At 45.1% G+C, this 27,521-nt stretch overlaps 1 protein-coding gene across 1 annotated transcript in view; it reads right to left on the minus strand.

Annotated features, from left to right (window-relative positions):
* Positions 1–174: 174 nt before the first annotated feature.
* The window catches only part of DDB1 (damage specific DNA binding protein 1), a 32,664-nt gene continuing 5,317 nt past the window's right edge, over positions 175–27,521 (minus strand). The window contains exons 5-27 of the mRNA XM_072789315.1: positions 26,295–26,409; positions 25,256–25,353; positions 24,083–24,241; positions 23,345–23,428; positions 22,454–22,570; positions 21,749–21,851; positions 16,791–16,866; positions 16,587–16,695; positions 14,702–14,880; positions 14,441–14,604; positions 14,257–14,364; positions 13,898–14,105; positions 12,892–12,987; positions 12,657–12,768; positions 11,563–11,686; positions 11,066–11,230; positions 10,289–10,383; positions 4,126–4,296; positions 3,642–3,751; positions 3,209–3,378; positions 2,881–2,983; positions 1,607–1,730; positions 175–980 (exon numbers count right to left, since the gene is read on the minus strand). Coding sequence (XP_072645416.1) covers positions 897–980; positions 1,607–1,730; positions 2,881–2,983; positions 3,209–3,378; positions 3,642–3,751; positions 4,126–4,296; positions 10,289–10,383; positions 11,066–11,230; positions 11,563–11,686; positions 12,657–12,768; positions 12,892–12,987; positions 13,898–14,105; positions 14,257–14,364; positions 14,441–14,604; positions 14,702–14,880; positions 16,587–16,695; positions 16,791–16,866; positions 21,749–21,851; positions 22,454–22,570; positions 23,345–23,428; positions 24,083–24,241; positions 25,256–25,353; positions 26,295–26,409 — 2,874 coding nt within the window. The 3' untranslated portion in view covers positions 175–896. The remainder of the gene's footprint in view (positions 981–1,606; positions 1,731–2,880; positions 2,984–3,208; positions 3,379–3,641; positions 3,752–4,125; positions 4,297–10,288; positions 10,384–11,065; positions 11,231–11,562; positions 11,687–12,656; positions 12,769–12,891; positions 12,988–13,897; positions 14,106–14,256; positions 14,365–14,440; positions 14,605–14,701; positions 14,881–16,586; positions 16,696–16,790; positions 16,867–21,748; positions 21,852–22,453; positions 22,571–23,344; positions 23,429–24,082; positions 24,242–25,255; positions 25,354–26,294; positions 26,410–27,521) is intronic.

Below are 27,521 nucleotides of genomic sequence, written 5' to 3' on the forward strand. Positions count from 1 at the left end.
GTGGCAAAGGAGACACAGAGGTCACTTCACTACTCAAGAGGAGCTGTTGTGGCAGCAAAGTGCCTTGCAGCCACTGCCCTAAAGGAGGGAGACAATGGTGCCCTGAATTAGGCGTCGTGTGACTGGGATGCTGGGGAGTTGGGCAGCAAGAAGGAAAGTGGAAGCAAATGGATCTTTCTTCTTAGATTCTACTTTATTTGGTAAAACTCAGAAACTAACAACCAATTCACCGTCCCCACCTCCTTCTCCCTGAAGAAGGCAGTTCCCCAGAGACAAAAAGGCTGTGGCGGCTTGGGTATCACCGACCATCTTCAGGTTTCAGACTCGGGCAGCTCATGGCCTGGTGGTCAGGCCTCCAGACCCAAAGCTCTCAGGCAAGACAGAAAGCAAAAGGAAGCTCTCACTTCAGAGACAATGAACCCGTCCCGCCCCCTCTTCCCCCTTACCCACAGCCTCCCTGCACCCCCAATCTAAATAAAAAGATAGCAGAGGACAACATATGAGTGTGATACACACACCACACACACACACACACACACACACACACACACACACACACACAGCTTCCTTTCAGCCCAAGAGCTGCAAAATCCCTCCCTGGAAGGAGGACAACTGGCAACACCAATCAAGACTTGGTGGTCCAAAGTGATGGTTGGAATCCTCTGAGACTGGTAAAAATCCAGGGAGAAAATATTCCACCTTCACCCCATTCCCAGGTCTCCAGTGAACTGGTTTTAGTTCAAAGAAATCCCCATTTCCACACAGGTACTGTGGCTTCTGGGACAGCTGGCTCAGGGAAAGGTTTCCCATGGCCAAGAAGACAATGGTGGGGGAGGGGAGCAGGGCAGAGAGCAAAGCCTTCGGGAAGGGCCTGGAAAGGGGATCCCAGCCCTGGGCTAATGGATCCGTGTCAGCTCCTCCACAACTTTGATCAGGTCGTCCGCAGTGGCCTCTCGCTTCATCCCGCTGCCATCATCATACTGCAAGGAGGAAAGGGGAGCGCTGTGAGGGCCACAAGGCTACTCTTCCCTCCCCAGGGAAAGGGGACAGTCAGGAAGAGGCACCTGGCTCCAATGCCACGGCAAGAAGGAAGGTCTCTTCAGAAACCCATACCCCTCTTCTGAAAGGTTCAAGTCAGCAAGACCTACTTACTGACAGCAAAGCTGGCTCAGAGGCTACCATCTGGCATACATTTCTCCCCCTCCCAGGATGTTCCCCAGAGGCACCATCTCCAGTTAGCAAAATCCCAAAACTCCACATTGTGGAAATTTCTCTTCCCTGCAGGATCCTGACCTGATCCAAGAGCCTCCCATCTGTGAGTTGCCAGAGATCCCGCACATGCCTGAACATGCCCTTGCTGCTCCAGCACAGAGGTCACATGCGTAAAGTTCCTAGTACAGTGCCATGACCCTTGGCTACATTCCTTTGCCCTCAGACTCCACCTTCCCACAGGGGAAGGAAACAACTTAGAAAGGGCCACCAGCATTTAAGGATCAAGGCAGGAGGCCCCCAGTGTTCTGAGACCCTACAGCACACCCGGCCTTGCCATGGACTTGTGTCACAGGTGTCGCGTCACAGGTGCAGGGCCAAGTACCACACAACTCACCTGAAGGTTTGCCACAACCTCCTGCATCTTGGGCCGGCTGATGTCCAGGAAACTCTCAATCAAGTCTCCATCAATGAAGCCCGTGGCTGGTTCTGTTTTTCGCTCAGTATGAAAGGATCTCCAGGTGGACGGGGGAGTTAAGGAATGTGTGAGATCTGCAAATAGCCTTACTCTCGGTCACCCCCACCTCTGCAAAGACCACAATCTACAGCAGTCATCAGATGAGAACAGGAAACATTTTCAAAAATCACATTGCTTTTTGGACAGTTTTGGAACTAAAAGACATTAGGTAAAATTATTATCCAAACTAAGGTTTCTCAACTGTTAATGTTTTTAAAGCTACAGATGAGACCCTCCTTAGCACAAAGCCTGGACATATGTGGACCATTTTCTACAAGCGCTCCAGGTAATCAGACATGCACACCGGGAAGAACCATGCTCCTAAGTCTAGCCTGGATCTTCACAGATGAATAAACTGAGGCTTAGTGAGACAAGAGGCATGCCATCAGTCCATCGCCTCCCTCCCAGGCTAGAGCAGGAGCCCTCCCACCTCCTGCTTGGGGAGGACCTTTTCCATCTCCTGGAACGAAAAAATGTCCAGCAATACTTGGATCCTGAGTGTCCCGAGGGGGCTGATCCCTGGGCTTCTGGAAGTTTCCAGCTTCTTCAGTCTTCCCCTTCTTCCACTTCAGTCTTCTCCCTCTCTCATGAGGATTCTCAGATACTGCTGTCCCCAACATCTCCCGAAGTATGCTCCTAAAGAAGTCATCTAAACTGCCTATTTGACATGTAAGGCCAGAAAGACCAAAAGCAGATATATTTCAAGAACACAAATATGTATTTCCAAGATGAACCAGGTAAACTGGATGGTAGGTAGTACATGGGGATTCACTATACTATTTTCTCTACTAGTCTTTGAATTTTTCCATGAGAAAACTGTATTAAAAAAACAGACAGGATCTCTGGGTGGCGCAGCGGTTTGGCGCCTGCCTTTGGCCCAGGGCGCGATCCTGGAGACCCGGGATCGAATCCCACGTCGGGCTCCTGGTGCATGGAGCCTGCTTCTCCCTCTGCCTGTGTCTCTGCCTCTCTCTCTCTCTCTCTCTGTGACTATCATGAATAAATAAATAAAATCTTTAAAAAAGAAAAGAAAATAAAAATAAAAATAAAAAAACAGAACCAAATACATTTCCTAAGTGGATAGCAGTTTCCAGAAGCAGCTGAGGATAATGCGTCAGTCTACCTGTGCTGGGACATGCCTCTGGGAAGGATATAAAGAGTGCTCAATCTTGCCCACACTCTTGATGACTTTATTGAGTCGATTCTGCATATCCAACAGGAGGTTGTACCAGCTCTCTGACAGCGAGGTCACCAGCCCTGAAGAAGCAAAGGGAGCCGGGAGCTACAGAACACGCAGAGCCCACAGCAAGCATCTTCTACCAAGGGCAGCCCAGGAAAGCAGCACGAGGAAGGACGACCTTGTGGCAGCCTCTGCTAGTGAACTCCTAGGTGGTGTCCAACTGCTCTTCCTCACCCCTCAGAATGGTGGCCCCCTAGGAAAGGGGCCCGTGTGGGAGTGCACCCTGCAGGGGCTAGCCTTACCAATCATGCCATTGACTGTGCCAAAGAGCACCGAGCCCTGTGTAGGAGTGGAAGTCTCGCCCAGATTCTGCATGACCAGAGAGCCATGGCAAAAGACGTTGACAAATTCACCCAGATGGAAGAGACCGACCTCCTGGAGGTGTTGCCGCTCCTCATCAGTGGTGGCAGCACTGAAAGGCAGTGGGAGAAACTCATTCCCTGCACCTCCTGTCCCCACCGGTGGACACTGTGTGCTCAGCCTCTCTGGTGAGTTCACAGTGGCAGAGCCGGTCTGAGAGGCTGCCTGTTGTGGCTTTGATTCCCTTGTGAAAGAATTCTACCTCGTGAAGAGGAGCACCGATGCCTGAAAGAGCACCCAATCAACTGAAAGAGGACGCATCACCAGACCCAGGGGTGCCACCTCCTCCACACTATTCCCAAAGCCACCACTCACCTATCCTTCTGACACACAAACAAGTTAAAGGCATTTTCAGCCCCCAGGAAATTGTCATCATCCAAGATTTCAACAGCACTCATCCAGTTGGGATTGAAGTCTCGAGCAATCTTAAAATAGATAAGGTATAACAAGAAAATATATTCAGCAGTTACACGGAAGCCAGTTCTGGGACCGTCTTTTGGCCAAGGCTGAGAGCCTGCCCTGCAGACGATGCAGCTCTGTGTTTTACAACTGCCACTCTAAAGGGATTCTACCCCCAATCTCTGGCCAAAACATCCCATTTGGTTGTAACTGACCAGAAATGGAGCCTACTCAAATTCAAGTTGAGGGGAAGGAGGTCTCTGAAAATACCTAATCAATGCAGAATGTACACCCCAGGGAAAACCTTCTGCCCCCACTGGACTTGATTACCCCCATCACCAGAGAAACACTTGCAGGGGCCAGATCCTAAATGAGAGGTCTGCTCCCGTCCCCCAAATACCTCTTCAAAGTTCCCCTCCATGGGCTTGTAGGCAAGCAGCAGCACCGATCGCATCAGGTCACCCACCAGGATGAAGTCGCCCTTGGTCTTCAGGTAGAGGGCCATGATATTGTTGTAATGATTGCACTCAGTGCGAAGCTCCTTTTCTGTTGTCCACTCATAAAGCCGAACCTGGGAAGGACATCTTGTTTCTCTCAACCTGAGGGGCCCAAACTCTCGGACTGACCACTGTCCCCCTCCTCCACCCTCCATCTGCAGCACCATTTATCAAGGGGCACCATGGGATGTGATATGGTTTGCTGTGGTATTTGCATAAACATTTTTTATTTCAGTATTATATATTTACGAAATACGAAAATAGAGCGAGCACATCAAAACAATAATACAAAGTTTTCCTTTACATAAAAATATGAGTCAGTGTAAAGAAAAATGCTAAGTAATAAACAGTGATGCTAAGGACACAACAACAAAAGATGGTCTTCTCATGACTGAAGGGTGATAACTGACCAGAAATATTTCTGGAAAAAGAAGATCCATCTCCAGTTTCCTGATCACAAAGGAACAAGATGGCCTCCCAACAAACCGTTTTTTCTGAACCCTTCTGAAAACATACATTTCCAGAACATTCTGATGTGAACGCAACAAGAAGAGAAAATGGAATGGAAAGTCCAACAGATACACTGTCAAATAACTAAAGGACTCTTCAAGCGTTAGTCTGTGGCTGCCCAAGGGCTTTTGTCCTCCTTCTGTCTTCTCCACTGCAATGTTTCTTCAGTTACGACCATACTTCCAAACAAACGCAGATGCTTTACAATTAGCATACAGGTGAACGGATATTTGGCACAACCCAGTCAGAAAAAGAGAGACTCAACTCCCTGGAGAAGCCTCCACTGGCAGACCCTTCAGGATCCCGGTGGTCCCATCCCTGGCTTCTGCACACACAAGAACTCATGGGCAGAATATATTAAGCCATGATTTCTCGGGGTTGTGTAAAGAACCTGACCTCCAAGATTTATGCATGACAATTACATTGACCACCACACCCCCACTGGCAGGGTCAGGGGTGCCTAGAGCACCCCATATTTGTTAAGCCCAGACTAACAGAGGAAGGAAAATGGGGCCAAATGTTCCATGTGCTACTGGCTACACCCCCTACCCTTCCACTCCACACTCCCAGTCTCCCAACCTGCTGTGAAGACAGTCAAGGCTAAGGTAAGACATCATCAAAACCCAAGATGCCCATTCTTAACCCAACAGGCTCTACATGACTGCTGTCTAATATGGGAGCCATTAACCACATGTGGCTACAAAACACCAGAAATGTGGGGTGCCTGGGTGGATCAGTCACTTAAGCATCTGACTCTTGATTTCCACTCAGGTCATGATCTCAGGTAGTGGGATGGAGCCCTGCATCAGGCTCTGCACTCAGCAGGAAGTCAGCTAGAGATTCGCTCTGTCTCCTCTCTCCCCCTCCTCCTCCCCTTCCCCCAGCACACACTCTCTCTCAAATAAATGAATCACATATCACATCCCATGGTGCCCTTTGATATATGGTGCTGCAGATGGAGGGTGTGTATATATATATATATATATATATACACATACATATAAAATAAATAAATAAAAGGGGGTGCCTGGCTGGCAGTCAATTGAGCATCTAATTCTCGGTTTTGGTTCAGGTCGTGATCTCAGGATCGTGGGACTGATGATCCCCATGTTGGGCTCTGTGCTCGGCAGAGTCTGCTTGGGATTCTCTCTCCCTCTGCCCCCTCCTGCTCATGTGTGTGCACACATGCTCTCTCTCTCTCTCTCTAAAATAATAAATCTTAAAAAAAACCCAAGAAAACAAAAAACACACTTGAAATGGGCCTAGCCCAGATTGAGCATACTTTTGAGTGTAAAATATAAATCAGATTTTAAGGTCTTTGTATGAAATACATTCACAAAATATCTTCTAATAATTTTTATATAAATCACATATTGAAATAATAGTTTAGATATATCGGGCTACATAAAATACATTCCTAAAGAATGTATTTATATATTCCATAAAATACATTCCTCATTTAACTTCATCTGCTTTTTACTTTCATTCACATGGCAATAACAAAGTCCAAAATCACACCTGTGGCTCCTATGGTATTTCCTTTAGACAGCAATGGCCTAAACACCTGCTATCCTACCTCGTACCCGACCCCTCCAACTCCTGCCCACGAGCTCTGACCCCCCTGGCGCACAGTCACCGGGCAGCCTCTCCTCTGGCCATCCCCTTTCTCTAACTCAAGGGTGGCTTTTTCACAAGGACTCCAAGCCATCTCCCTCAGCCTCCCACTACGGCTGGGACTGGGGGACAGACGTCCTCCCTGCAATTCCTGCCAGCCCTTTCTCACTTCCATCCTGCCTCCTCCCTAAAATACCAGTCCCGAAGCTCACTCTACCAGACTCTGCCAGCACCACCAAGTCTGGAGCAGCCATGCACACCCCCACCCAACATTCTCTCCAAACAACCTCTTGTAATTCTTGGTGACTTCTACATTCAGAGAAGACCCAATACTGACCTCTTTCCATTCTTGACCCCCTTCTCCCCACATTATCTTGTCCAACTAGTGGTCACCCCTCAGAGCCTGTCACTAAAAACAACTCCAGAATCTTGTGTCCTCAGTTTCACTGTTTCTCAGATGCCCCGAGTCCCTCAGCATAAACTTTGAAGATTCTCGACCCCATTGCCCACTCTCCCTTGATCCTGCTCACCAAACATAACCCAACTCTGGCATAAGTCTAGTCTTCAACAACAGCTAAGGAAAAACAATGGGAGCCCGATGACTGGTCTCACTTGAACTTCGAGACCACTCATGACAGGGAGTTCCTCAGACTTCCCAGTAACTGGATACTCTCCTGGTCTGTTACACTCCAGGTCCTGAAACAAGAAGCCATACCTCCTCAAACCTCTACTACCTCCACTTCTACCCTTCCTCTCAGCTTCCTCCCAGAGGACGGACACAACCAATAGAGGACCTCCGGTGCTTTCACCATCTGCGGCCCACACGGCGTAGAGGGTCCCCCCTCTCATAGGTCTAGTCAAAAACACGGCTCCAGCCCCTCCTCTCTTATAGACCATTTTCATCAGCACAGAAACATAGTCGTATTTCCACACTCAAAAAACTAACAACGCCCGCCCCCTTCCCCCTCACCCCCCCGCTGCCCTGCAATCACCAAGACTCTTCTTCACTGCAAAACTTGCCAAGAGCATTTTCTAGTTTTCTAATGCTAGCAGCCCTCTCCTCGCAGTCCTGGTCAAACCCTCTTCTATCAGCCTCCCATTCTACCGCTCAAGCAAAGGAGCGCTGGTCCAGGGCAGTATCACCTTCCCTGTTGCTAAAACCAGCGGCCAACTCCAATCCTTAGATTACCTTCTGGCAGCATTTGCCATCTACCAATTCCCTCCTACCTGATAATGCTTTCTTTCCGTAGCTTCCAGTTTTCTCTCTTGGTCCTTTTCACTCGTCACCATTCTGTCATCTTCCTCATCACTCCACCAGGACTCAGCCTTCCCATCTTTCCCTCTCAGTGCGTGGGTGAGCTTATGGCACCCCATCCAGACTGGTGGCTTTAAATGCCATGTCATAACCAGTACCCGGCCATCCTCAGCCCAGCCCTTGCCTGGATTCCAGACCTCTCACCCAGCAACCATCCTGACATCTTCACTAACCCTGACTACTGAAACTACTGACACATGTCCAAAATCAGGCCTCTGATTTCCCTACTGACACATAGTAAGAAAAATATATTTGAGGATGTCTGGGTGGCTCAGTGGTGGAGCATCTGACTTTGGCTCAGGTGGTGATCCTGGGATCGAGTCTCTCTCCCTCCCTCTCTCTCTCTCTCTCACACACACACACACACACACAAATTTGGTCTCTGCCCCACTTCTTGACTCAGAGCTCCTAAAACCCTTGTAACTTCCTAGGTGTGAACAGTATTTTACACTGAGCTCCTAAATCCTCCAGAATTTCCTGGGTGCTAGGAGTCCTTTATTCTGATGAGGTGGATCTTGGTGGTTCCTGGATAGTTCAGGACATGGGCTAGTCACCGTGACGAGAAGCCTAGACCTGTATGCCCTCCTCCCCAATCCTCTGGGGAAGGGAGAGGCTAGAGCTTCAGTTAGTGGTTGATCATGCTGGGGCACCTGGGTGGCTCAATGGGTTGGGCATCTGCCTTTGCCTTAGGCCATGGTATCAGGGGTCTGAGGATCGAGTCCTGCCTCAGGCTCTGCTCAGTGGAGAGTTTGCTTCTCCCTCTTCCTCTGTGCATGCTCTCTCTCTCTCTCTCACAGATCGATCAATCGATCGATCATGCCTTGGTGATGGAACCTCCATAAAAATCCATCAAGTACAGGTTCAGAGAGCTCTCGAGTTGGGAGGATGGCATACATCAACTCCACAAGGAAAGAAGCTCCTGTACTCAGGACCCCTGTGGACCATGCTCTTATGTTCATCTGGCTCTGTGTATCCTTTATGATAAGCCAGTAAATATAAGTAAACATTTCCTTGAGTTCCATGAGCTGTTTCATCAAGTATCAAACTTGAGAGGAGGCTGTGGGAACCCAACTTTGTAGCCATGTTGGACAGAACTTTGGGTACCCTGGAGCCCCAGTGCTGGGGATAATGTCTGAAATGAGGACAGTCTCGTGGGACTGAGCACATAAGCTGTGACATCTGACAGCAGCTCCGGGTAGCCAGGGTCAGAACTGAATCACGACAGCACAGTTGCTGTCTTGAGTCAGAAAACTGGTTGGTGTGGGGATAAAAACCCTACACATATGGTGTCATAGTGTTGAGTAAAGAAACATTTCTCTTCACCATCCAAACCCACTCTATTCAGTCTCACCCTGTCAATAAATGGCCATGCCACCCACCCTTCCTGTTGCTCATGCCAAAAGTCTTGGCCCTTTATTCCCCCCAACACACAGGTCATCTTCCATGCAGCATCATAGCCTCTCCGTGTTCACCTCTTCCATCAGCAATCAGCAACCTCCTCCCCGCAACAAGAGGCTGTTGTCTCCATTACCACTACAGCCTCACAGATGTCATCACTCCTGTCCTTGGGCCCCTCCAGCCTTTTCCAAGGTGTAAAGTGATCTTTCCAAGACCAATGTCCAATCACATCCAAATATTTGCTCAAATCCTCCAGAAATTTCCAACATTCTCAGAGTAAAACTGAAAAGTCCTTAAACAGCCTGTGCATTCAATCCCCTGGCTGCTCCTGATTGACCTCTCTGCATCCTCTGGCTCACTCCCACCTCCGACTCCTTGCACTTGGCTTCTCCCAGACACAGGCATGGCTTATCCCTCACTTCCCTCAGGAACCTGCCTGGAGGTCACTGTATCAGCAGAAGCCTCGACCCTGTGATCAAACAACCATCTCCTCCTCCCACCCCATGCTCCTTTTGACACTCCTCCAGTCCCTGTCCCATTTTTATTTTTCATCTTTAAAACATATATGTACTATCTGCTCATAAGCCCCAAAGGGCAGCTCTTTGTCCATTTTGTCCACTGCTCTATCTCAACACCGAAATATGCCCAGCCCACAAGTGTTCAACAAATAGGTTGTGAATAAAAACAGCTACCGAAAGTCTTGACTTAATTGATGCTTTCTCACTCGCATACTTCTCAGCACCTTGAACAACCCATGATGCACTGGGGGACTCCAAGAGGGGACACAGGACACAATATTTCCCAAATGTACTTGACTACAAAACTGTTTAAAACTTTTTTGCAAGGGAGGAGGAATCACGGCAGAAGAGAAGCAGACTATTCCACAGGATCAGTATTCTGGGGATATACATAGGATAACGCAGTTTGGCTCACCTTGTTCCATAAGGATGAAATAGTCCCCTGTCACCACACATTTCGGAGTGGTTCTCACCCTTTCCTCAATATCCACAGCACTTAGGATCTGATATGCAAGGGGGCTTCCCATAACGGAGACTAACACCTGAGCCAACCTGAGTTCCTCCCTGGACTCCTAGTTCCACCTCCCATTCCCAATACTCTGTCATTCTTAAAATCTGTCGCATACCCAGCCTCAGGGAACATAAAGGGGACATGCTCTGTAGACGATGGTGTGCAACCTAGGGTGTGATACCAAGTGGTGTGGGCCTCACCGTGCTGTTGATGCTGGCTAACAGCTTCCCATTAAATTCCACCATAGAGTACACAGCTCCTTTCACTTCCTTCTCGGCCACAGTCTGTAGCTTTCCTAAAGGGAGAAAGACAGACTCTGAGACTCCTTTCTTAACTCATCCAAAGAATCCTGATTCCCCCTGGCTCGAATTCCTGCTCCCAAACCACACATCAGAATTCAGGAAATGGAGTCAGTGTCCACTGGGGTTAGCCACCACCACAACTGTGAGCCCCAACATGATGTGCAGGGACTGCAGACTGTGCCTAAGATCTGCCTGCCCCCCCAAAACTGTTGATCCAAAGTCCAAGATGGAGACCAACTCTCATCTTGGCCATCTGAGCTGAGGTTTTTGGCTTGATAGCGAGTCTTTAGAACCATCTTATGTGGGGGAGATGAGAAGAGATGGATAAATGAACACGAAGCGCTAATACTGAGCAACCAAGGGGAAAGCAAATCTAGGACTCCTCTTATCTTGGCGACTAGACTTTCTTACTTATAGTTTACATCTCCCCTCATCTGCCTTTCAAAGAGTAGAAAAAGAAGAAGCACAAGCCAAATTTTACTTGTGTGTCTGCTCACTCCCCTCCCCCAAAATTTATTCCAACCATCAGCAGCCTGAGTGGAAGGAACAAAAGTGCTCAGGTCGTAGCAACTAACCCAAGCTCTTCTGCTGCTTAACTAAGCAAACTCTGAAACCAAAATGGTTACTTTCCCAGAATTTTAAATCTCTCAATAGCTGGGGACTGTGCCCACTCACCGTCAGAATACTGAAAGACCACAATTCGACCTTGCTTGGGCTCTGCCTCTTCGGGATACACCATGGCTGTGCCCACAATGAAGTACGTGTTGGGGTCTTTGCCCAGCTTGCAGGAGACCAGGCTTAGAGCATACTCATTCTGCAGAAACTGGTGGGCATGAAGCACTGGAAGGAGAGCCAGAGAACATGACTAGCTGCTACTGATCCCCACACATGTGACCCTGTATTCCAGGGGGGCCCCAGCTTGGGTCCACGCACAGTGTCCAGCTCCTGTTCTTCCTATCTCCTCGGCCTGTCCATCCCTCACCAGCCTGTGCTGACAGGAGGCGGCCCAGCACCCTGGATTCCTGGCCAATCCAGAGGCCCCACCCCTCCTTTCTTCTCCTCCTAGAATGGTCTACCACAAGGTCTATCAAACTGTGGAATCGATCAGAGCCCAGAATAGACTGGTTCAGGGAGGACATAGGCACAAAATGACAGAAAAAGCTCATCTGTACCTTCAAAGGTATGCTGGTCAATGATGAGGAGATTGTGCACTTCCACCTCTTCTCCAAAGGAGGTCTCATGCGGTGCTGTGCTGCTGGAGAATAGCTTGCTGGAGCTGACGCTGCTGGACAGGGCCTGAGAACAGAGAACACACAGTCCCTTTCAAAAGCAGACCAGGCACTGGAAGCATCCAGGTGATGGGGTCAGCCAGGATCAGGGAACAGAAGCCGAGTCTGAATGAGGAAAACTGAAGGTTGGCAGCTCAAGTGGAACCTGAAGAACAGAGAGCTCTGGAGGAGAAGGTTCAGGGATGAGGATATGGAGCCAAATTCCGTATAAAATTGACACAGCAGTCCAAAACAGAACAATCTAATGGTTACTAATTACCATTAAAACAGTGATGCCAACTCAATCAAACCAAGCTAATGAGGAACTAAGGTAACCTAATAAGGGGAGAGACTCCGTATCTCTCAACGGAAAGAGCAGGGTGCACATGAAATAGAAAGGTGTAAGAATCATATAACCTGGATTAAGGAAAGAAGTCTCACCACAGATGTTTAGGAGCAAGAAAAGCATAGAATATGTAATGTAAGACAATCAGCTAATACCTCCAATGAGTCTATTACATGGGGCTGTAAATTGTCCTACTATCCTCTGTATTTCACAAATGAGAATTTTAAAGTTTAGATTTACCCAAGGTCACACAGGCAGCGATAAACCTTGAAGCCAGTTCTGTCAGACTCCAAATCTCACTTCTTACCTATTATGCTATGCTGTCCCCAATTATGCACATCCCACAAAGTATCCAAATTGATGATGAAAGAGAATTATTCATCCTGCAAGGAAGGCTACAGAGTAGCAGAATCACTGACCACCACACTTATCCCCAGTTCTTTCCCCAACGCTCCGAGGGGGCCAAATCCAGCTCACTACCTGTGTTCACACTGGAACCCAACTACCTACCTGCTGTCTGTGGCTGTTTCTTTCATGGCACACTGGAGTAGTTGCTCCCTATGGTTGACAATGCTATACATATTACATGATCCTTTCCAGAAAAGTTTGTCAGCCCTGCTCTAATGCTATCTTTCTCTGTCCGTGCCCTCACCTGGGTGCTAGCACTGGGCCTCAGGGCCGTTGTGCCGCCACTTGTGTCTTGGACTTCGATCCGGCTGGAGAGGACCCCAAAGCACTGGGACACTTCCTGATAGCAGATCTTCCTGGAGAACAAGTGCAGACAGTGCCTCTGAGAACAGGTCTGAGAGGGGAAGCACCCCACAACAAAAACCAGATCACTGTGTTCTGCGGCCCTCCTGCCCTGGCCCCCCGACCCTGGCCCTCACCTTGGAGACTCATAGAGGGGAACTGTGCGGATGTGCAGTTTCTGGATCTCGTCGATGGTGCCAATGGTGAGAGTGCTGTTGTTGGCCAGTGCCAGGCTGGAAAGAAGGGTCTAGGTTTAGACTGAGTAGACCCAAGAAAAGAAAGGATACTACAAGGTAACTCCACAAGGGGAAGAAAAACAAGACATAATTACACTAGCTTCCTGCGGGCAATGGTTCTCCACCTGGACTCATGCTAAAAATCACCTGGGGAGACATGACATATTCCCACTGCCACCCCCATCTTATTTATTAACAGGTCCAGCTGAGGTTTTTAACTGCTCTCCATTTAATGCTCTTGTGTAGCATTTGAATCTAGAACAGAGATTCTCAAATTACCATTTGCATTAGAATCAGCAGGAGGGCTTATTAAAGCAGACAGCCAGCCCCTACCCCTCCAAGGTCTGAGTTTAACATTTCTTATCTTTTTTTTTTTAAGGACCTTATTTATTTATTCATGAGAGACACACAGACAAAGACAGAGGGAGAAGAAGGCTCCCTGTGGGATCAAGCTGTGAGACAAAGGAGAGGCTCAACCACAGAGCCACCCAGGCATCTCCCTGAGTTTACATTTCTAATGAGTTCCCAACTAGTGCGGTGGCTGCAGGTGAGGGACCATACTTTGACCAAGTCTTGCTTTAGGGGAATGATCTCTAAATCAGGAATTCTGAAACTTGACAACCCTTTGAATAACCTGGGAGGTTTTCTTGAAAATACAGATTCTATGGTCCAAACCCCAGATCTACTGAATCAGAATCTGAAAAGGATTCAAAAAAATATATACCTTTTAAAAAGTGTCCCAGGGATTTCTAATGGGTAGCCCAGATGTGAGAACCTCTGCTTTACGTTTCCCATCTCAGCTACTTACACTGATTTGACTTTGGGAAAAGGCTAGAGGAGGGTTTGAGGAAAACACCATGATGTCCTCAATCAATGGCTCCTGTTAAAGAAAGGAAAAGAGGCTCACCTGTCAGGATACCCATCAGAGTTGAGGGGACACATGTAGTTGACCTCCTTGAGGTTGACATTGGAAAAGACCAACTTGTGGTTGCTGCTGTAGATGACAGTGGGGCGGTCAGAGCAAGCAAAGACGTTGGTGGTAGAAAGAGAACGGAAAGTCCTCAATACCGTGGGCTGTGTGCCCAGAGTCACCTTCTTACGGTCGCTCAACAGGCCTATAGAAAGAATGGCATCAGGAGAAAGAAGGAAGGAAAGGAAACAAGACAAACAGCTGGGTTGTGAAGGTTCAAAGCAGTACTCAAAGGCTACGGCAACTCTACACTCCTTACTTCTCCAAAAGCCCTCCATTCAAAGTGTTATTCTTACCTGTCTCAATGTTGAGCCCGAAGTAGAAAAGTGCCCCATCTCCCAAGGCACAAAGGAGATAGTGGCTACTCTCAAAAGTGGTCATCAGGATGGAGCGAGGAATGATCTCTGTGGGAAAGGGGCACATTAAGACTTGCTCCATTTTCTCATTCCAACCTTCAAAAGATCCTTACAAAACACCTACCTCCACCCAGCATCTCTTTGTGCAGCAGCTCAAAAGACGGTAGCTTCAAGATACGTGCAGAGATGTCAGTCCACAGGCCAATGGCACAAAGAGGGGACAGCCCATTGCTGTCTCCCAGCGGCGTGATGTCCAAGCAGGCCACTTCATGTTCCATCTCTGTGTGGCTGAACAAAGATGAATATGGCAGAGGAAGGACCCTAAGGATGAAAGAAGCCCCAGAGAATAGGAGAGGAAAAAAACAGCAGACAGATAAACACACACCTGATCTGTCGGAGCTCCTGAGGATGGATCTGCAAGTAGTAGAGGGCCCTTCCCACAGCTACTACCACCTGGCTGCTGTTGCAGGAGGCCACACTGATGTTCTTGCCCTGAGGCTCCTTCCACTCACTGACCAGAGCTTTGGGTTCCTGAGAGACCAATCTCACAGATGCTGAAGTGATCTAGAAAAAGAAGAGCAAGGTCTCCAAGCATCTGCTGGGATCCATACACTAGTGGGAAGGTGGTAAACAGTGCCCTAGTGGAGCCCTAAAAATAAACTACAGAAGTCCTCTCTGCCATATGTATTTTTTCCCTAAACTCCTGCAACGATTAGTTCTGATAGATGCCATTTTTAGTTGAAGCCCCAAATCAGACAAGCTGAAGGCTGCTTCCAACTTACCTACCTGCAACCAGAAAAAAAGCAACTTGTTTTATTCTGATTAAGTCTTGGGAGAGGTAGCAATGGAGGAAGACCCCATGACTACCAGTCTAGCAGTTTTTCTCAACCCAAAATTTAGTCCTCTAAAACAGCCAAGTTCTTTACTGTGCATGAACCATTAAAATTATTTAAACCTTGCAGGTGTCTGGCTGGCTTAGTCAGTGGCATGAGTGTGTAACTATTGAGCTCAAGGTCATGATATCAAGCCCCATATTGGGTGAGGTGATTATTTAAAAATAAAACCTTGAAAAATAAAATTCTTTAGAAAAGGCTATGAAAATATCTTGAAATACACTTTAAAAAATCTATTTCATCACTGACATAAAACAAAAAGCTGATTGATGACACTGTAACATATGTATCAATTCATCTTAACCTATCAAAGCTGACCTCCTATTAATAATAGATACATGAACTGGAACCAGTCTTTAGGCTTTAGTTAGAAAAACTCGCAAAGCAATGAATCAGTATCTGGGCACCTCCCACACTTGGTCCACAAACCAAAATAACCTTCCCTCTGGCTTTTATCAAATCTACCACTGCTAAAAGGAAGACCGAAGTGGATAAAAAGACGGAAAGAAAGTGCCATACCTGACACTGGCAAACATGGACTTTGGCCACAGTTAAGAAAAGTCAAGAGTTGAGGAGGGTATGCAGAAGTGAAGAATGCCAGGGGTCATTCCAAACTAAAATCAACCGGAGGTGGGCATGGTGCTCAGAAATCATGGCTAACAAGTGTCAAAAGGATATGTGACCCCATACTGCATATACAGATTTAAAGCAAATTCAAAACAAAGTAAGAGCTCTGGTTCTAATAATTTATGTGAAAATGCTGTCAATAGTCAAATATGGATGGGAGCACTAGGCCTAAAGAGGTATATATTATTACAAGGTAAGAAAAGTGTCTCAGAAAATAGAGCATGGTTAGTGCTAAAATGATAAACCAAAACCATAAAAAATATTATGATCCCAGTCTGTAAGAGAATGTGAATAAATACAACATATGTATATTTGTACAAAAAAAAAAAAGATAAAAGGAATAACTCCAAAGTTAAGAGCTGTTGTCTTCTCTGAGTGGTGGGTTATTGGGTAATTTTAACTTTTTTTTCTCTAGGATTTGTTACTTTCAGAGGCATAAGAATGGACTGTTGTGAGGCACCTGGGTGGCTCAGCGGTTGAGCATCTGCCTTTGGCTCAGGGCGTGATCTCAGGGCCTGGGATCAAGTCCCACATCGGGCTCCCCACAGGAAGCCTGCTTCTCCCTCTGCCTGTGTCTCTTCCTCTCTCGGTCTCTCACCGAGAATAAATAAATAAAATCTTAAAATAAATAAATAAATAAATCTTAAAAAAAAAAAAAAAAAAAAGGAACTCATAAAATCCTGCAGTGCTCTATACTGCACTCTAGATCAAATTCAAGTCCATGGGGCTTGCCCCATTCTCAGTTACTACCTGGATGAGTTGTTGATGAGCCACGTTGCCACAGAAGAAAGTCTGCTGATCATCCACAAAACCCATCAGTTCGGTTTCTTCCACTTCCTCTCCGTTTAACATGAGGACTCTGCAGGAGGAGGGAAGACTGGGTCAGCCAGACCTGCTCTCCCACCTTGCAACCTTGACAGGAGCATCTGGAGTAGGCGCCAGACTCACCCTTACCTTGTCTGGCCCACAAAAGAGAGCACCAAAGTGTCATCAGTCTCCCGGTTTGGGTCAGACCGCAGTGGCCACAGACCTGGAACAAAGATCAAGGATAAAGATGCAGAGCAGAGCCCAACACTCGGGTTGCCACATCTAAAGAAAGGCAGCCTGGCCTCAAGAAGGAGCAGGAACTTTGTGGAGTCCACACTGAAGCTAAAAGAGCCACTCTCTTCTTTCCTGGCTTTAAGATTCCAAAGAAACTATTTTTAAAACTGTTTTGAGCTTAATATTTTAAAGTTTTTCCTTTGATTCCAGATAGGATGATAACATTTCTAGGACTAAAAAACAAAATTTATCTTTAAAATGTGTACATAGAAGTTTCACTCCAGGAAACCCATCCCCCAAATAAGTCATCAATAGTCTCTTGTTCAGGGCAGCCCTGGTGGCGCAGCGGTTTAGCGCCGCCTGCAGCCTGGGGTATGATTCTGGAGATCTGGGATCAAGTCCCACGTCAGGTTCCCTGCATGGAGCCTGCTTCTCCCTCTGCCTGTGTCCCAGCCATTCTCTATCTCTCTCAATCAATCAATCAATCAATCAATCAAATCTAAAAAAAAAAAAAAAGGAAAAAAATAGTCTCTTGTTCATTCTTCAAAAAAAATTTTTTTTAATTTAAAGAATTTGGTAATCATTGTTTTACAAGTACAAATATAGGGGCGGCTGGCTGGCTGAGTTGGTGGAGTGTGCATGTGTGTGGGTCCAAGCCCCATATAGTATTTAAAAATAAAATTTATAAAAGGTTACACAAGGACACACACATATAAATAAAACCTATCATATACTGTTCTGCACTACGCTTTTCCATTTTATACTAAAGCCCTTATCACAACAGTACCTTGTTTTTGACAGTGACACAGCATTTAATTGTACAGATGTACCAGTTTTAAGTCTCCACTGATGGGCACTTTTTCAGTATTTTGCATATAACGCCACAACAAATGATCTTGTATTTACATCACTCTGTCTATATGAAGGTCTATGGGATTGATGCTTAGAATTAGAAATGTCCATAAATCACTAACTTAAATGCAGGTGCAGTTTTGGCAGAGTTTACCAATGTCTGCTTATCTCCTCCCAGCCTCACCCACACAGTGTTGTCAAGCTTTTGGATTGGATTCTGGTCACCTAGTATATAAAGAATGGTATCACCATTTGTTTTTTACTTTTAAAGATTTTATTTATTCATGAGAGACACACAGAGAGGCAGACACATAAGCAGAGGGAAAAGCAGGCTCCCTGCAGGGAGCCCGATCCAGGACTTGATCCCAGGATGCTGGGGTCACAACCTGAACAGGAGGCATACACTTAACCACTGAGCCACCCAGATGTCCCCCACTATTCAATTTTGGTTTTGGGGGTATTTTCGTTTTTTGTTTTTTTTTTTAAGATTTTATTTATTCATCAGAGACATAAGAGAGACCCCAGGATCAAGCCCTGAGCCAAAGGCAGACACTCAACCACTGAGGCACCCAGGCATCCCCACTATTCAATTTTTATTTGCATCTCCCTTAGTACAAGTGAGGCCTGTTACCTGTCTTTGCCAATTTGGGGGCAAGAATTTTGGTGATCATGGGATGCCTGGGGGGGCTCAGTGGTTGAGCAGCTGCCTTTGTCTCAGGGAGTGATCTCGGAGTCTAGGGATCAAGTCCCACATCGGGCTCCCTGCATGGAGCCTGCTTCTCCCTCTGCCTGTGTCTCTGCCTCTCTCTCTGTATCTCTCATGAATAAATAAAATCTTTAAAAATTAAAAACAAATTTTTGGTGATCTTCTTTATAGAAATGTTTCAACATTAGGGAAACGAGGCCTTTGTCTATAAGATGGACTACAAACATTTTTATCTGGATTGCCATTTCTTATGACTTAGCTTTGAGCATTTTGTTTTTGCCGTGCAGAAGTCTTATGTTGTTGAATTAATTAATCTTTTCCTTTGCTTCTGTGCTTTTTGAGTCATAGTTTAAAAGGCCTTCCCCATTCTAAAATTATAAAGGGGGGGCATCTAGGTGGCTCAGTCAGTTAAGTATCTGCCTTCAGCTCAGGTCATGATCCAGGGGTCCTGGGATCGAGCCTCACATCAGGCTTCTTGCTCAGCAGGGAGCTACAGCTCCCCCTGCTTAAGCACGTGCATGCTCTTTCTCTCTGTCAAATAAATAAAATATTTTTTTAAATAAATAAAATTATAAAGGAATTTGACAACTTTTTTACTTTCATATAACTTCTTTTTTTTTTATTTTAAAGATTTTATTTATTTATTCATGAGAGACACAGAGAGAGAGAGGCAGAGACAGGCAGATATTGCAGCAGGCTCCATGCAGGGAGCCTGATGCAGGACTTGATCCCGGGACTCCAGGACCATGCCCTGGGCCGAAGGCAGGCACTAAACCGCTGAGCCATCCAAGGATCTCCATGTAACTTCTTTTTTATATTAAGTCTAATCCATTTGGATTCTAGCAAGGTATATAAAGTACAGTATGTATCCAAACTTATCTTTCCCAGTTGATAACTCGGAACACCATTTATTAAACAATTTATTTTTTTTTTAAATCATCTTTAGGGCAGCCCAGGTAGCTCAGCGGTTTAGCGCTGCCTTCAGCCCAGGGTGTGATCCTGGAGACCCGGGATCGAGTCCCACATCGGGCTCCCTGCATGGAGCCTGCTTTTCCCTCTGCCTGTGTCTCTGCCTCTCTCTTTCTGTGTGTCTCTCATGAATAAATAAAATCTTTAAAAATATAAAAATAAATAAATAAAAAATCATCTTTATCTCACTGAACTGAGATACTACCATCAGCATACACTAAATTCCCACAGGTCTATTTCAGGACTTGTTTTTTTAATTTCTGGATTTTAGAGTCTGCTCAAGCAAACTCTGCCTATTAGTGCACCAAAACTATACTTTAATTTACTAAGGTTTAAATGGTATGTTTTAGTATCTGGTAGGGCTAGTCCTGTCTCGCTGCTCCTTTTTAAGTCTTCCTGGCTTTTCTTGCTTCTTCCTTTTTCCATTTGGACTTCGGCTTATCTAGGTCAAGAAAAAAACCTCTTGATATTTTTATTGAGATACATTTAATACAAAAATAGGTCAAATAGAGATCACTTTATAATTTAATTTATAGGACCCTGATATAGTTTTCATTTGATCAAGTCTATCCTTTGAATTCTTAAGGAGTATTTTAAAGTTTTTCCTGTACAGGTTTTGCACATTTCTTGTTCAATTTATTCCTTGGTATTTTACCTTTTCATTACTATTGTAAATTGGCTCCTTCCCCTCCAACTATACCTTCTATTTTTTTCTTTTTTTTAAAGATTTATCTGAGAGAGTGAGAGAGAAAGCACAAACACCAGAGAATGGCACAGGGAGAAGGAGAAGCAGGCTCCTCACTGAGCAGGGAGTCAGACACGGGGCTGAATCCCATGATCATGACCTGAGCCAAAGGCAGACGCTTCACTGACTGAGCCACCCAGGGACCCCTTGATTGTACCCTCTAGCAGACTGTGTTTTCATATGAATGCTATTGATTTCAGTACATTAATTTTATACCTTGCTGCCTTAATAAACTGTCTAGTTTTCAGTCGATTCTCCTAGCTTTTGTACTTTTATGATCTCTTCCTAATTCATAACTCTCTATTTCTTTATTTACCTGTTCCTATCCTCTTATTACCTGATAGTCTAATAACTTTTTCCTTTTTTTTTTTAAGATTTTATTTATTCATGAAAGACACAGAGGAGAAAGAGAGGCAGAGACACAGGCAGAGGGAGAAGCAGGCTCCATGCAGGGAGCCGGACATGGGTCTTGATCCCGGGTCTCCAGGATCATGTCCCGGGCCAAAGGCAGGCTCGAAACCACTGAGCCACCCAGGGATTCCCTAATAACTTTTTTTCTGATGTGCCTTCTATTTGTACCTATGATTTTGCTTTATGATTCAATCTGATCATTTTCTTGTAATAGGTGAGTTTAGCCCATTTATATTTACTGATACTTGCCAGATAGATCATACATTCATGCAGATGTTTGATAACAGTTCTGTCATATTACCTTGAGTCATGTCTACTATTTATACATAAAAATCTTTCACTGGGACGCCTGGGTAGCTCAGCGGTTGAGCGTCTGCCTTTGGCTCAGGGTGTGATCCTGGAGTCCTGGGGTCAAGGTCGCATCAGGCTTCCTGCATGGAGCCTGCTTCTCCCTCTGCCTATGTCTTTGTCTCTTTCTCTGTATCTTTCATGAATAAAATCTTAAAAAAAAAAAACAAAACCTTTCACTATATAGTCTTTCTTTGATCTTTTTGATTAGTATAGCTCTCCTGGAATTTAGGTTTGTATTTTTGTTCCAGAAGTTACTACCTAAAAAAAATTTAAAAAAAGAAGTTACTACCTTTATATTTACACCTTTGTATGATATTCTATGATATTCTCAGTCTCCTCTTTTTTCAGGGATTCTATCAGTTCCCTTATAAAAATATTAGACTTAACTTACAAATGTTTCCTTTCCATGTCTCTACTCCTTATGCAATTTTGGTCAACAACATATTTTTTCAACTTTACTTGCTTGGCACCTTTTTAACTTTTTTAGAGATTTTATTTATTTATTCATGAAAGACACAGAGAGAGGCACAGACACAAGCAGAAGGAGAAGCATCCCTCCCCTGCAGGGAGCCTGATGTGGGACTGGATCTTGGGACCCTGCGATCATGACCTGAGCCAAAGACAGATGCTCAACCTCTGAGCCACCCAGGCATCCATTTGCACTTTTAAATATGTTTAAGCTTCTACCATTTATTTCTCATTGAGACTTTTTAAAAAATTCTTCATCTGACCTGCTTTCCTCTAAGCTCTCACTCATGTGCCTTTACAACACCTAATGAGGCCAAAAGCCAAGGTCACTTAAATAAGATTTGCATCCTATGTCTACCAAAAGGTTACCTTTGATGCCTGGTAAGTCAATGCTGGCATGCTCATGGATTCCGATTCCATTCCGGATGATCCGCAAGGAACCTTCCTTGAAAGCCCCAGAGCAAGTAACCAGCTGCAAGCAGAGAAAAGGTTTCTAAAAAACTACCTTCAGAGCCTGGGGCCATCATACTGATGCCTAGAAGATAAACGAGCTATACCTAAACCCAAGGACCCTTTCAGCAGAGCTAAGTTTGAGGAAGCCGACTCAACAGAGGCTGATTTCCAAGTCTCTCAAATTTACCAAGCAGATAGGACATCTAGTCCAAGAAGCAAAGAGCAACTACCACTGCTCCTAACAAGCAGGCTTCCATCCTTGAAACCTAGTCTACTAGAAAGATCACAGGATCTGGAATCGGACACACCTGCCACTTGGAGGTTATGTGACCTTGGACAAGTTACTTGATTTTTTCCTGCCCCCAAGCCCTCTCACTTCTTAAATGGTCAAGAATTCCTATCTAATTAGGGTATTCATGTGATCACAGATGATGTATATCAGTATCACAGGCCAAAAGATGCACTCAATAAAAGGCAGTTATCCTTGCATCACTGGGATTAATGAGTTATGCTCTTAAAAGTTATCTTCAGTGGGCATGCCCTACTCCAGACAGGCAAATCTTAGAGGACATGGTTTGAGTGGGTGTATCAACTATCCATTTCTGGGAATGATCTTCTTACCTGTCCCTGTCCCTGCCTCTCCAGGTCCACCACACACATATCCACAATGGGTCCTAAATTGGTAAAGGTTTCCATGGCCACTACATAGGAGCCTTGTTCATTGCTGTCAACATTGAGCTAAGAAGAAAAAAACAGTTAGTGCTGGAATGCTCCTAAGAGAGCCACCCTAAAGAGGTTATCATCCAAAAGAAACTCTCAATCCTTTTAGATCTGCCCTTCTTGTGCTCCACTGGATGCTTCAAGAAGGGGAATGCTGACTAAGGAACATGGTTGGCCTATAGGAGATCCACTCATTATTCAGGGATTTCTCATCTGTGAGTCCCATGGATTATTATTATTTTTTTTAAGATTTTAAAATTTATTTATTCATGAGAGACACAGAGAGAGGCAGAGACATAGGAAGAGGGAGAAGCAGGCTCCCTGTGGGGAACCCGATGTGGGACTCGATCCCAGGACCCCAGGATCACGACCTGAGCCAAAGACAGACACTCAACCCCTGAGCCACCCAGGTATCCCCCATGGATAGATTTCAAAGCAGCAGGTTGGAAATTAAAGCGTTCCCATGCGTTTTTTGGCAGGAAAGGTCCAAAGTTTTTGTCTTCTAGACGTGATCTGAAACATTAGACTATGGTCTACTTGAAGCTAGGAGTTGGGTCCCATTTATCACTGTATCCACTATGCCCAGCACCTTGCCTGGCACATCTATTGAATGAACTTTTAAGGCAAAGAGCTAGTCAGGGGAGGATGTGAAATCAGCCAAGAAGAAAGCTGCATAGTACAGATGTGGATGAACCGAAGAAATTCTGAGAGGCTCCAAACATAGGAGAAACTTAAGGAAGAAGCAGTGGGGGTGGCAAAGAAGCAGCCAGAAAAAAGAAAGTGTCTTCTCACCTTCACAAGCTGGGAGTCCCCAAGGCGAGACCCAACAAACACAACACCATTATCGAGGTATGTCAAGCATTCAGCAATAGAAGTCTAGAAGAGAGCCAATGGAATGAGAGACATTAGAACCGATACCCCATGACGCAAAAGCAAAATGTCCTACCACCTCGTGAACATCTGCTAAGAAAATGAACTGCAGCCATGAGTCCCAAAACGATTCTCCATTTCAAAACCTCAGTTCATACTAAACAAATGTTCCTAAATCTCTGAAGTTTGTGACTCCATTTACCACATCCTTACTGTCAGGAAGATCTATACTTTATCTTGTAGGTACCTGCTCCAAGTCATCATTTTAATCCCAATGGTTCCAGTCTCCTCAAAATAATTAGATACCTCTACAATTCACTGCATCATTCATAAACTTTGGGGGGAACTTCTTCCTGGAATTGAATATCAGCATTAGATTAATCTTTAATTCTGAACGGTATCCTTTTTATTTCTCTTCCTTTTTATTTTTTTTTTTCTCTTCCTTTTTATACTTGAGATAGTGCTCAGCTGTCTGTGAAATTCTTTAACATCTAACTTATTCAAAATCCAACTTCCATAGCAGGACTGACCATTTGTTTGCTAGGTGCTAAGGAGTACAATTCCCAGTCTCACACTGCTCACATTGAGTCGCATTCCCAGACTCACATCTGGGGTCACTGGGCCCCTAGGAGAATGTAGCAGAGCAGGGACAATTCCTACCTCTCCGAGGAGCTCCACACGGAGATCTTTGAGGGTGACAGTGCCATCCATCTGTTCCTCCTTCTCCAAAAGCAGCATGAAGAGCCTTCCCTCCATGTCTCCCAGCAGATAGCGGGAACCATTGGGGTCCACACGATTGTGACACACAATTGTGCTTTGCTGCCAAGAGGGAAGACATGGTCATTATTATTATTATTTTTTTTTTTTAAAGATTTTATTTATTTATTCATGATAGACATAGAGGGAGAAAGAGGCAGAGACATAGGCAGAGGGAGAAGCAGGCTCCATGCAGGAAGCCTGATGTGGGACTTGATCCCGGGACTCCAGGATCACGCCCTAGGCCAAAGGCAGGCGCTAAACCGCTGAGCCACCCAGGGATCCCCAGACATGGTCATTAGACATTAAATCTACCACAACCAAAGAGCAAATCCTCGTGAACCACTCCCTTTACCAAACCTATCCATTTCACGAGCAAGGAATCCACTTAGCTAAGACTACCTGTGTGAAGTCAATTTATTCTGAAGACAACTTTCTGAGGAACTCAATATACCTTAAATGTTTATTTACATCATTTCACTGGAAAATGAAAATATATAGAAAGTAGGAAGCAGCTTGAAGTATTTATTGGACTATGGATACTAATTCAGATTTTGTTATTTATCCTCACTACTACTGATTACCTCCCACTGTTTTTTTTCTTTTTTTTTTTTTACCTCCCACTGTTAATGTTACCATAGATTTTGTTACTTAGGCTTTAACTTAATCTTTTTATTAATTCTTAAAACTTGAAACGTTAAAGTTTAAGACTTTTATAACTAATTTTTTATGTCTATATAACTTATCGCTACATTATCTGCACATGACTTGAGCTCTGAAAACATTGAACAAAATTTGCAAAATTCTCCCCTCCTTCTTAAAAAGTTGCCCCAGTCAACGGAAAGGGTAAACCTACTTTCATTACTACTTCTTTCTCATAGTTAGCTAGCAAGCTATCAGTAAGCAAAACCAGGCCAATCTCTTTGTATTCCCAATGACCACCACAGTATCTTTCACACAGCAAACACTATGACAGACATCTTTAAGCGTCCCTTTGACAAATGAGGAGAAAGAGAGAAGCAGGGTAAGAACAAGGGTGAAAAACAGAGGAGGGAAAAGTAAAAGACCACTGCTCACCTTGATGATAGGAGGAGCAATTGCCAGGTATTTGTCACCATTGTGATAGGTGATTGATTCCTGTCCAATGATGATGGCCCCTCCGAAGGGCTCTGGGACTGCAGGAGGAAGGGCAGCATTAGAATGCTCAGCACTTTGGACCCGCCAAGCCCTACAGCAACAAGGGCACTAATCCAGCCAGCCATCTCTGAGGCAAACCTTCAGACAATTATAATTTTTTAAAAATACAGCAAAGTCCAGGGAACATGATAGCTTTAACTGAGATTGCTGGCTGAGAAATTTTAGGCTGGCATTATCTAACCTTAGTAGTATTTTAATTGTCACTCTGTTAGTGCTTCTGAGTTCCTAGGGATGAAGAGTCTTCTCTGTGCTCTTCCACCTGCATTCCTCCCCTTTTCTCTCCGAAACTTTGATCCTTTCCAACTCGAAGCTTTTATTTTTCTCCTTGTTCCTTAGCTTAATTTCCCCCATTATGAGGGCCACCATGTAGAAAAAGCAATTTTCACTTGAGAGTTTTAAAACTTCTCCCCTAGGTGAGCCACATAACATAATGTTGTGACAGGGATACAGGATAAGAAGCAAAGAGGCCTGGAGTCGGGCCAAGGCTTTGTCAATGAGGCACAGGCATGGGCAAGCCCCACAGGCCAGGCTTCCTCAACTGTGAAACAGTCAAGATTAGATAAGTTTTATAAGGCCGCTGCAGTTTTTAAATGTTATGCCCAACAAAAACATAATGAGAACAATTTCTGCAAGCCACTCTGCAAATCAAACTCAGGGTTTTGTAGCTAATCCCTCCACCCCAGATAAAGGAAAACTGTACTTTTTGGAAGTAAAAAACAGACAATCCCAAAGACAAAAATGGGAAAAGCAAACGAAAGTACATTTAGAAAAAGGAGACCTCAGGACTGCTGAGTAATGCATGTGCATAATAATAATAGCACTTGAGCACTGAAACGAAGCAGTGAAGGTGAGGCAGGAACAAGGGTAAGGAACAGGCCCAGACCTTGTGTGGGGGCACATTTCCAAAACCCCAACCAACCTGCAATCACCATGGAAGCTTCAGCTTCTACATTTTCCTGTTTCCAAGGGCCCTTATTGAACTCCTTCTCTCGGAGAGACACCTCGTAAGTTTTCACATGCCGCCCCTGAGGGTCCTAGGAGAGGAAAGGTGGAGGGTGAGTCCTTAGGACAGGGGAAACCTAAACTGGAAAGGAGTCCTGAAAAGGACAGACCACTACCAGCCAGCATCTGACCATCCCATCACGGTGGCCTTAACCATCCCGACCCATCCGTAAGTTGACAGCCACCAACTAAGGCTATGACTGGGTAGATGGAGACTCAGACCTATTGTTTCTAACAATTCAACCAACCAAGACAGACTTAAAAATTAGAAAAATCAATCTGGCATACCATACTAATCACCATAAGAAATACAATATACGCACTTATATATGTGAGTACATACAAGATGTGTGTATGGTCTATATTCCTTGGCCTCAAAGAACATATGAAGTAGCTTTAAAAAAAAAAATCCACTGAGAAGCTAACTGCATTTAAGAGATTAAAAAATTTGTTTGAGGGGTGCCTAGCTGGCTCAGTCGGTAGAGCTAGCAACTCTTGATCTCGGGGTCGTGAGTTTGAGACCCATGTTGGGTGTAGACTTTAAAAAGTTTGTTTGATACGATTCTTAAAAGCATTCTGACAGGATGACAGTAGGGAACAGAACATATTGCTCGTCTACAGTTAACTAAAACATCCAGTCCTAACTTTGTCAACACCATCTTCTCTTCCCCCCTCTCCTTCTGAATCATGACTCAAATCAGTGCTAAGGCTGTCAAAGTCACCTCTGAGAGACTGAAAGAACAGAGAGAGATGGCCTTCACAAAGGCCAGATGAAAGCCTAAGAAGTTATGGAAAGAATTCAACAATGTGTTTCAGGGCAGGGGCCACATCTTAATCACTGTTTATAGCTCCTGACACACTTAGAATGACTGCCTTTCACACAGTAAATCCTCAAATATTTACCAATATTTGACTTTTTTCACAAAACAGGAGATACTCATTTTTAGTTGAGGAAAGATCTTCCCATCAATGACCAAGGGTAAGACTGAACTTCAGGAAAAGTTCAAGCTGGGGGTTTGATTTGGGCCCCTGAGAGGGAGAGAGAGAGAGAGAGAGACCCACACCCACACAGGAATGAAGATCGGTCACAACTGGCAGCTCTGAGGCTAAGAACACAGGGTCAGCCTTGAAGAGCCAACATCGG

This window comes from Canis lupus, chromosome 21, assembly GCF_048164855.1.
Source record: "Canis lupus baileyi chromosome 21, mCanLup2.hap1, whole genome shotgun sequence".
Classification (NCBI taxonomy): Eukaryota; Metazoa; Chordata; class Mammalia; order Carnivora; family Canidae; genus Canis; species Canis lupus.